The 11,090-nt window shown below is 48.8% G+C and overlaps 1 protein-coding gene across 1 annotated transcript; it reads left to right on the top strand.

Annotated features, from left to right (window-relative positions):
• Positions 1-793: 793 nt before the first annotated feature.
• On the top strand, positions 794-10,994 carry PIGZ (phosphatidylinositol glycan anchor biosynthesis class Z). Its single transcript, XM_082224285.1, has 3 exons — positions 794-1,306; positions 8,357-8,555; positions 8,995-10,994. The coding sequence occupies exons 2-3, from the start codon at positions 8,435-8,437 to the stop codon at positions 10,614-10,616; spliced, it is 1,743 nt and encodes a 580-aa protein (XP_082080411.1). The 5' UTR covers positions 794-1,306; positions 8,357-8,434; the 3' UTR covers positions 10,617-10,994.
• The last annotated feature ends 96 nt before the right edge of the window (positions 10,995-11,090 follow it).

Here is an 11,090-nt window from a genome sequence, read left to right as displayed (position 1 = left end):
TTCTGCTGCGGGGCCAGAAGAGAGATCCCCGCGGGCCCGGAGCTGCTTCGGAGGAGGCCTCGCACGCTGGCGCCTGGCAGAAGCGCCCTCTTCCTGGGACCGGCAAGGCTCGAGGCTCCGTGAAACTCTGGCCGCCTGGCCCCGCCGGGGAAGTCCGGCTCCGCGCCCGGGCTCCGGCCCCCACCTGCCGCGCCGAGGCCTTTCCCGACCCCCCAGAGCACCGAGCGGTCCCCTCTAGGCCTTCCGGAGCTCTGCCGCCGCTCTAGCGCGCTCTTCTCGGCTGCCCCGGGGGGCGTCCCGGAGAGCGGGCTATTTGCATGGCGCCCGCCCATTGGCGCCCAGGTAAGCCTCCGCCCCGCCCCCCGCCCGGCCCCGCCCCGCGGAGGGAGGGAGGGAGGGAGGGAGAGAGAGGGAGGGCGCCCGGCCCGGGGCTCCCCGCCTTTCGCCCGGCTCGGGGCTGGGCTGGTCTGGCGGGAGATGCGCGTCCCCCTCCCGGCCGGGTGAAGGGGGGCCGTGGCCGGGAGAGAAGGCGCGGCCCGGGAAGGGGGAAGGGAGCCGCGCTGCCGGGGGGCCCGAAGGACCCTCCGGGATCTGCCGCCGCCGCCGAGCCCCGAGTCTGGCCCTGGGGAGGCTCCGTGGGGGTCTCGGACTAGTCGCCGCCCCCGACGGCCCAGGAAAGCGCCGTGTTGCAGAGCAGGAGCTTCGCTGCGCTAGACTCTCCAGAAAGCCCGAGACCCCCAAGTGCCCCGGAGAGCCGGGAGCGGACAGCCTGGCCAAGGCAGGGAATCTGGGGATGGCCAGACCTCGCCCAGCCACACCGGACGGCTGCTTCTCCCGTTCTTGGATTGCCATCAGAGAACCCCGAGTCCCAGGGGATCTGCCACCCGCCCAGGGATCACAATGCTTTGGGGATCGCCCTGGGGCTGCGAGAGCAATGCCGGGGGTGTGGGGGTGCCTGGGGGTGCTGAAGGCCCCCAAGAGCCAAATGCCTGACAGCCTGAAACACCAGATCTGAAGCCTCCTCTGCCGATTCAGGCAGACTCCGAACTTGGCAGCGGCATGGGCAATACATGGACAGAGAAGGAGTCCTGCAAAGGAGACGGGCATTGCAATAGCCTCTTCCAGGAAAAATGGCTTCCTGGTCAGGGAGTCCAGGTGGAAGATGCTGTCCCAAGAATCCAGCTTGCCTGGTCCAGCCAGATCTTGTCAGTGCAAGACAAGTCAGCAGCCTCCTCCATGTCCTCAACAGCTGCTGTTCGACCATGCATAGGACTGGCATTTAAGAGCAGTACTTCCATGCTCACGGGTACGTTCATGTGGCAACGAGGTCTTTAAAACGGAGAGAAGCTAAAGGGGGGGGGGCTGTATTTCAGGTCTGCCCACTTTCTTGGCCTGCCCACCAAATCATCATTGGAGTACCCTCTTCCCGTCCCTGATTATCCCTTCTGATATTAAATATGCCTAATGGATCTATTGTATCTGCTATAATGGAGCCATATAACAAAGACAGCACTACAGAGCAGCAAGCCCTGGGTTAGAGCGAAAGAAAGTGACTGCGCTGTGCTGCCTCATCCTTCCGCTTGCAGGGATCCTCACCCTCTGGCCCCAAGACTCTTCACCAGGGGACAGCCAGCTCTCATCTGGTCACTTTCTTTCCTCTTTCCAGGGGGTTCACATTCCGTATCCAGGTTTGCAGGTAAAAAAAAAATGCCCAGAGGCTGGAAGAAATGTCTAGAGTTGGAAGGAATGCCAAGGATCATTTAATCCCACCCCCTGCAATGCAGGGATCTCAATTAAAGCAGCCAGGACAGATGGCCGCTCAATCTCTGCTTTCAAACCTCCCAGGAAGGAGAGTCCACCACCTTTCGAAGGAGTTTGTTCCACTGTCAAACAGCTCTTACTGTCAGAAAGTTCTTCCTGATGTTGAGGCGGAATCTCCTTTCTTGTAACTTGAAGCCGTTGGTTTGACCCCTACCCTCTGGACCAGGAGAAAACAAGCTTGTTCCATCTTCCATGTGATACCCTTTAGATATTTGAAGGTGGCTATCATTTCTCTTAGTCTCCTTTTCTCCAGGCTAAACATATCCGGTTCCCTTTACCATTTCTCATACGCCTTGGTTTCCAGACCCTTGACCATCTTGGTGGCCCTCTGCACACATTCCAGCTTGTCAATATCCTTCTTAAATTGTGGCGCCCAGAACCAGACACAAGACTTCAGGTGTGGTCTGAGCAAGGCAGAATAGAGCAGTACTTCCCTCAGTCTGGATACTACTGGTGACACAGCCTAGAATAGGATTATCTCCCCCCCTTTTCTTTCTCTTTTTTTTTTGCTGCTGCAGCTGCATCACATTGTTGACTCATTCTAAACTTCTGGTCTGCTAAGATCCCTAGATCCTTTTCACATGTGCTACTGGCAACCCAGGTGTCCCCCATTTTATATTTGTGCAGCTGGTTATTTCTGCCTAAGTGTAAAACCTTACATGTGTCCCAGTGACCAAAGTAACATGGATGTTTGGGTCCCCTTAGGCAGCCTCCAGAAGAGTAGAACTTCCAGTGAGATAATGTGACCCCAACACCCTCCAACGGTTTGCTGCCCTGCTTGAAGGTTGAAACTGGAGTCCATTGATGCCTCCCCACCATCTGAACAGGCAGTGGTGATAGATCAGTCCAAGTCCAATAGTTTAAAAGTTTTATTCAGCTGTAGGTGTAACAGGATTAATAGAGTAACATACACCAAAGAATAAAGCATTCAGAGTGTCTCCTGTGTCTAAACCCAGGTGCTTTATTACTGTATATATTTAGAGCATTTGAAGAACAGATTATAAATGTTCCCAGAGCAGCTTACATAAAATCACAGAAGATGCTCCCCACTCTGGCTTACAATTGAAGAAAAACACAACACACAAAGGGACAAGGAGGAAAGAGGAAAATCAGAACTGGGGCACCAATTTCTATTGGCCAGTGGCACAGCTCAGAGGCAGTAAGTGCCAAATGGCACTGGACCACCAGCCAAGTGGTTGCAAGGACCCTTGTGTTGCCCACGTCTCCCATGAAGACTGTTTGCTGGAATGGCTGCCCCCAAGTGACAATGGAGGGAGAAGAGGTCTGATGAGATGGTCCTGTCACAGCAGATGGATGGAGTGATCTCTTGCACCTCCTATGCTCCCTTGGCTGTCCCACGCTTTTCCACCACACACTCCTGTACTTCCACAACTCCTTCCTCCAGCTTCTCTTCCTTTCTGCTCCACCTTTGCCTTCCCCCCTGTCTTCTTCCAACACAGGGTGTGTTTTTGTGATTGGCTCCTGGCTCTTTGCTTCCCAGTGGTGACTCGCTCAGTTCTTTGCCTTGCTGTTCCAGACCAGATAAGGAAATCTAATCTTTTGATGCAGTACCACATCTTGCACCCAGAGATTCTTCGTTGAGAACTGTCCTTATGAAAATCCCTGCATCCGTCAGCTTCCTATGTAAAACCCTCCCCCAGACATCTCTGTGGGTCTGGCTTCATTCCCTCCTGCTCTGCCCAGAAGAACTCTATCCAGGAGTTTGTGTTAGGCTGTGGATACCCCAGAGCGATAACATGCACATGGGTCACACAGATCCCATGTTTTCCATGTGGGCTTTTGTTCACATTTGTTGACAGGAGCTCTTTTACTTGAACTCCTCAATGTTTCCCAGCACACTAGTAGGTTGTGCTTTCCTGGAGGCTATTGGCCCCTCACTCAGGACTTCCCACACTCCCTGAGTGCCAGAAATCTGAGGTCCATTGTGGGCACACATGGAAGTATTTGTTTGCCTTTGTACATGGCCAATTTCTTTTTAAAAATGGATGTGAGTTTTCTGACAGAACACTGTGTTGAACATACTTTCTGTAAAAAGTGTGGGTTCCAGCCCACCCTCTCTGAGCTTTGCTGAGAGGGCATTTGACTACCTGTGCTGGCAGCCATTTTTAAAATGTATTTTGGAAATACAAAGTTTTCCAATATGCACAAAACAGTAGACTGGTTTTTTTAAGTGTGTGTCATGACTGCTGCCACCAGCAACTCACCTAAAGCATCTCACCAACAGAAAGAGGGGGTGTGGGGACAAATGGCACCTAGCAAACCATCACATCACAGGGGTAAAAATACATGCCCACACAATGCACTTCAGTATGCTCACCATTTGGTAACATTTGGTTTTATGTTAGATTTTCCCCACCTTACTGCAGTATCTGTGAATCAGGGAAATCTCACTTAAATGACAGTTGGATGCAGGTACCACCAAGGCAGAAGACATGCATGTGGGATGCATCATACCCACTTAAAGATGCTGGATGTATAAAGCCTTCATCATAGACCGATAAACCCTTAAAATAGAAGAGTTGGAAAAGACCCACAAATGTAATTCAACTCCCTGCAATGCTGGAATCACAGCTGAAGAATCCCTGATAGATGGCCACCCAACCTCTGTTGAAAAATCCTCAATCAAGGAGAGACCACCACCTTCCAAGGGAGTCCATTCCACTGTTCTCACTGTTAGAAAGTTCTTCACGTGTTTAGTGGGACTCTTCCATTGGTTTGAGTCTTATGATAAGGAGCAGCATGAAACAAGCTTGGTACTAAAGGGTACTAAAGGGGCTTGCGGATGCAATCTCTGTCTAAAATCTTTGAGAATTCTTGGAGAATAAGTGAGGTCCCTGCAGGCTGGAGGAGGGCAAATGTCCCCATCTTCAAAAAGAGGAAAAAAGAAGAGCCAGGTAACTGCCGCCCGGTGAGGTTGACATCGATACCAGAAAAGCTCGTAGAACAGATGATTCAACAGTCGGTCTGTGAGGACTTAGGAAAGGATGCTGTGATTACTAAGACCCAGCATGGTTTTTTTTAAAAAAAGTGGTGCCAGATAAATCTCATTTCTTTTTTAAAAAATTGAGTTACAAGCTTGGTGGATCAGGGGAAAGCTGTGGATATACTGTATCTTGATTTCAGTAAGGTTTTTGACAAAGGCCACCATGGTATTCTTGAGGAGAAGCTGGTAAAGTGGGGGCTGGATGACGTAACTTTTAGGTAGATTGGAGCTAGTTGACTGACAACACCAAGAGTGTTCATTAATGACTTTAACAGATTTGAGAGCTGGGTCCAAGCTAACAAAGTGAATTTCAATAGGGACAAATGTATGGTTCCGCATTTAGGCAGGAAGAACCAGCTGCACAAATATAAAATGGGGGACACCGGGCTTACCAGTAATGTATGTGAATAGGATCTAGGGATATTAGTAGACCACAAGCTTAACAGGGAACCAGGCAGAGAGTTTTCTCGGTAGTGGCACCCGCCCTGTGGAATGCCCTCCCATCAGATGCCAAGAAATAAACCACTACCTGTCTTTTAGAAGTCATCTGAAGGCAGTCCTGTTTAGGGAAGTTTTTCATGTTTGATGTTTTGTCGCTTTCTTATTATTATTAATAATAATAATATTCTCTTGGGAGCCGCCAGATGGGCGGGGTAGAAATAAATTATGATGATGATGAAGAGTCAACAGTGTGATGCAGCAGCAAGAAAAGGTACTACTATTCTAGAGGCTGCATCAACAGAAATATATATATATATTTGAAAATAATTATTACTTTTCCAACAATTTAAACACTACATGAAAAAAGAACAATACAATACAAAAACACTACATAACACTAACACATTAAACTAACAAAACAAAAACCGTTTAAAACACATCAGCAAGGTTGTTTTCTGGTGCTCCAGAGAAGCGGACACGGAGCAATGGATCCAAACTACAAGAAAGAAGATTCCACCTAAACATTCGGAAGAACTTCCTGACAGTAAGAGCTGTTTGACAGTGGAATTTGCTGCCCAGGAGTGTGGTGGAGTCTCCTACTTTGGAGGTCTTTAAGCAGAGGCTTGACAACCATATATCAAGAGTGCTCTGATGGTGTTTCCTGCTTGGCAGGGGGTTGGACTCGATGGCCCTTGGGGTCTCTTCCAACTCTAGGATTCTATGATTCTGTGATTCTACGACACAGCGATTTCTCCAAAGCAGCTCTTTATTTTGTAAGCTGGAACAGAACTAAGCTGAGGAGCTCAGTCAGCCTGCTTATATAGAGCTACAGAACAATTGTAACTGTTGCAACGTTCTAAAACTATCCAATCACTGAATGTCACTTTTCGATCCTTCATTTGCATAACTATCTACAGTATCCCCTTGCTGGCTCAGGGTGAGAATTTCAGTACATAACACCTACGGGACCGCCTCTCCCGGTATGCCCCACGGAGAGCCTCAAGGTCCATAAATAGCAACACCCTAGAGGTCCCGGGCCCTAGGGAAGTTAGATTGGCTTCAACCAGAGCCAGGGCCTTTTCAACTCTGGCTCCGGTCTGGTGGAACACTCTGCCTCATGAGACCAGGGCCCTGCAGGATCTGATTTCTTTCCGCAGGGCCTGTAAGACAGAGTTGTTCCGCCTGGCCTTTGGCTTGGAGCCAATTTGATTCCCTCCCTCCCTCTCCTTCTTTTTTCCTTTCCTTCTCCTCCTGCGATGAGGCTACATTTTAATATTTTAATGTTGTATTTTAATGTTGTTTTTAAGTTGTAATCATTTAATTTGTTTTTATTATTGCTTGTAAGCCGCTCTGAGCCCAGCCTTGGCTGGGGAGGGCGGGGTATAAGTAAAAATTTATTATTATTATTATTATTATTATTATTATTATTATTATTATTATTATGTTTTTGAAAGCTCTGGGGATTTTCTAGTGGATAAAGCTGTGGTCATGTCAAAGCTCCGGTCTCGCTATGCAATGCGATGACACAATTACCCCCAAGTATCCTGTCCAGCTTAGTAAAACTCAAGTGGCCCCTTGGCATCCTGGAGAACTCTGGACTATGAAGCAAGCTGGACAAAGATTAGTGTGCAAATGATTCAAGTCGTGCTCTGAAGCCAACGGAACAAAGCACATAATCAGGTGTGCCATGTGGTCATGTGGGCTGCGAAGAAGGCTCAGTTTGCAGCTTGCATGGCATCCTCTAGGAGACAACCAGCAGACCTATTTCAGATGGCAAGGCCTCTTTTAAAGAAGCTGCTGCTTTTTTGGAGTTTTGGAGTAGCCCGGAGGCAACAAGAGCCCTGAAGAAGGTCCTGGGGATGACCAGGACGTTGAGGGGTCCTGCGGTGACCAAACAAGCTCCCAGCGGGCCTGCTTGGTCCCACGAGGAGCCAGGTCGTCCCGGTGGTGGAGCCGTGGTCGCTGGGCTCTAACACAGTCCAGCTGCAGGCTGCCCTGTCTCAGGAGTGGTCAGTTTCCAAAATTTTAACCAAAGGAACAAAAGGTTTAATTGTGAATTATTTAACCTATTGGAACTATTTGTTGTATTGACTGGAAAACGAAAAGGGAGTCTACTCTGGAAATGGTTGCTGCCTTGCATGGGAATAAGCTGTTGGAAAAAAATAAAGGTACAAATAAAAAGTCTGCCATCAGAAATAAAGGAAGGGGGTAGGGTTGTCAAACTGAGAAGCTTAAGTGACTGATCTTTAAGATGCTTCCCCCCCCCCCCGGTGATTTACTGTCTGTAACCACTTCTTTGATATTTTAAAGGATATACAGTTATAACTTGCTTTTTTCTTCTTTGCTCTTGAGACGGGAGGGAAGAGGAAAGACTGTAAATTATTGTTGGACCTTTACTTTTTATCTTAAGGGGTGAGGCTTGAAAAAGGTGTCAATATTTGTCTCCCGCTTGGATTACTGCAATGCACTCTACGTGGGGCTACCTCTGAAGGTGACTCGGAAACTACAACTAATCCAGAATGTGGCAGCTAGACTGGTGACTGGGAGCGGCCGCCGAGACCATATAACACTGGTCTTGAAAGACCTACATTGGCTCCCAGTACGTTTCCGAGCACAATTCAAAGTGTTGGTGCTGACCTTTAAAGCCCTAAACGGCCTTGGTCCAGTATACCTGAAGGAGCGTCTCCACCCCCATCATTCTGCCCGGACACTGAGGTCCAGCGCCGAGGGCCTTCTGGCGGTTCCCTCATTGCGAGAAGCAAAGCTACAGGGAACCAGGCAGAGGGCCTTCTCGGTAGTGGCGCCCGCCCTGTGGAACGCCCTTCCAGCAGATGTCAAAGCAATAAACAACTACCTGACATTCAGGAGACATCTTAAGGTTCAGGGAAGTTTTTAACGTGTGATATTTTATTGTATTTTTGGTTTTTATGGAAGCCGCCCAGAGTGGCTGGGGAGGCCCAGCCAGATGGGCGGGGTATAAATAATAAATTATTATTATTATTATTATTATTATTATTATTATTAGGAATTATTTCTGTCACCAACAACGCTCAGTCGGGTTTTGTGCTTTAAGTATTTTGTCCTTTTCAGGGCTGGCTTTTGACAACTAGGACTGCTGCTGTTTCCAGTGGACAACCTTCCAATCCAGGCAGGTCTGGTGAAACTGTGATGGCTTCACCCAAAACCTTTTGGAGAGTTCTCTGCATGCTTAGAGTTGGCTGGTGTCTTCTTCCTCAGACTGGCTACCTGCACCCAGATGAGTTTTTCCAGTCTCCAGAGGTCATGGCAGGTAAAGCTGACATCTTATGTATGTGGTCTGAAAAGGTTTTGTATTTTTACAAAACCTAGTCGTTGTGGACAGTCCTTTGCACCTGGTTTCAAAAAGGTCTTGGGGGGGGGGGTCGGTGACAAGTTAAATTCTAGGGCCCCCACCACATGGCAGGTGAGCTGCTTTCCATTTCCTCCGTTGTTCCAAACAGGCCACATATAGGCAGCCTCGTTTATAAAGAGCAAGAAGAGCAATTCTGAGTCTGCTGAATTATTGATCTTCTGCAGTTGGTTCTGCTTTTAATTAGATTCTTTCTTTGTTTTTATTTTAGTGAGTCAAAGACTTCAATTATTTTTAACTTTTCTAATCTTATGTTGCAGGTCACTGGGGCGGGGGGCAGGTTTCTAGCTGACAGGGCTCCAGCTACTAACTGTGCTAACCTTTCCCCACTCCTCCTCAGGCAGCATATTGGACTTAAAGGTTTACCACCCCTGGGAATTCCTCCCCAAGTCTCCTTGCAGGACTGTAGTGTTTCCCTTGATCACATCTGGAGCTGCTTTCTGGGCCATCAAAGCCCTTCAGCACCTGGGCCTCTCGACCGGCTGCATCACCAGCTACACCCTCCTCGTCTCACCCCGCCTCCTCCTCACCATCTTTTCATTCATCCTTGACTACAGTGTTTACCAGCTGGCTCCTCTGTGGGGAGCGGATCCGTGGAACTCACTGGCTCTGCTTGCTGGCTCCTACGTCACACTTGTGTTTTACACGAGGACTTTTGCTAACACTGTGGAAGGACTTCTCTTTGCCTTGCTGCTTCTACTAGTGTCTTCAAAAGCAGCCAGCAAGACCTCGGCCTCAGCCTATCGGTGGCAGAATCCTCTAAATCACAGACTTATTGGGATGATCATAGTTGCTGGATTTTTTAACAGGCCAACGTTTCTGGCATTTGCTTTGGTGCCGCTATTGCATTGGGTATGTGCAGGTGCTACGTGCCAGCAAAGCGTTAGAAGAACAATACACCATGTTCTCTGTCTTGCCCCAAGTGCCGCCTTCACTGCTGTTTTCTTCATAGCTGCTGACACCTGGTATTTCACTTCTCCCCTGTCAGGACTTAGCCTGCATAGCTTTTACGAGGCCAGCCCACTGAGCATCCTTGCCAGGCTGCGCCAGAGTGTCGTCGTGACCCCCTTGAACTTCCTCACCTATAACCTCAACCCTGAGAACCTGGCACAACACGGGACGCACCCGCATCTGACACATTTTGCTGTTAACGGGGTCCTGCTTTTTGGGGTCCTTCATGTAGAAGCTGTTAGCAATGGCATCAAACTCCTGAAAGTGCACATCAGCCAATTTATGTGGTTGAAGGCCTTGAAGAGGAGCTCACATTCAGCCATCACATGCCCAGAAGGCAGGCTGGCACTGCTGGCTTTCTATTTTATCCCTCTGGCACTTCTTTCTTTATTCAGCCATCAAGAACCTCGCTTCCTCATCCCTCTCATCTTGCCTCTGGTCCTTTTGGTCACGCAGCATAGACAGGCCCAGCAGTGGAAATCCATCAACCTTGTGTTCAATCTCTGTGGTGCCCTTTTCTTTGGCTGCTTCCACCAGGGAGGCATAGTCCCTTGCCTCTTCCACTTGGAGCAGCTCACCCATTCCCCAGAGTCCCTGAGCCATCGCACACACTACACACTACTCTTTGCTCGGACCTACATGCCTCCCAGGTTTCTGCTTAATGTTAACAAGAGCAACACGCTGGTGGAGCTTGTCGACATGGCTGGGGCCGAGAAAAGCTTCCTTTGCCAGATTCTGGGATCCATAATGAATGGTCCTGCCTGTGTCAATAGAGAGCTGGGCAAGGAGATGACTTGCCAGGTGCTGGTTATCATCCCAGGCACCGTCAGAACCATAATAGAGCAATGTCCGTTGCTGGTCAAGAAGGAGACAGTAATATTTCCACATCTGACGATGGAAGACCCACCACAAATGTCCTTTCTCCTTAGTGAAAAGTGGAGAAGCCAGTTAGGACTGCATATCCTGTATCTGGAGAGAAATAAAAGAGCATCTAGCATCAAGGTGAGCTAAGCAAAGAAGCTAAAGAACATTTGGCGCACAAACATGCAGTCCACAACAACCCTAGTTATTCTCAGAAATCTCCCAACACACCTCACCCACCAAACACTGTGAAGGCACAGTCCTGTGTCACCCCAAGCAACCCATTTCCTTTCTTCAACTTCCAAGTGCCCCAAATGCCTGCCATCCCATCCATCCCGCTTCTCAGTTTCCAGCATCTTCTGTTCTGTTCCAGCCAAAAATATAGCCCTCTTGTCTCATCGCTGTGTGTCCTAGGGCCTCCGCCTGCCTCTGCCTTCTAGGGACCCCAATACGCCACTGGCCACAGGCACTTTGGCTATATGTGTGACTTTTCTCTGAAATGCTACCAGGTCCATGTACAGGGCCAGCTAGAAATAATAATAATAATAATAATAATAATAATAATAATAATAATAATAATAATAATAATTTATTATTATTTATACCCCGCCCATCTGGCTGGGC

This window comes from Podarcis vaucheri (genome assembly GCF_965113315.1).
Source record: "Podarcis vaucheri genome assembly, chromosome: 5".
NCBI lineage: Eukaryota > Metazoa > Chordata > Lepidosauria > Squamata > Lacertidae > Podarcis > Podarcis vaucheri.
Note: the sequence above shows the minus strand (reverse complement) of the source record. Positions and strands in the feature narration are given on the sequence as shown.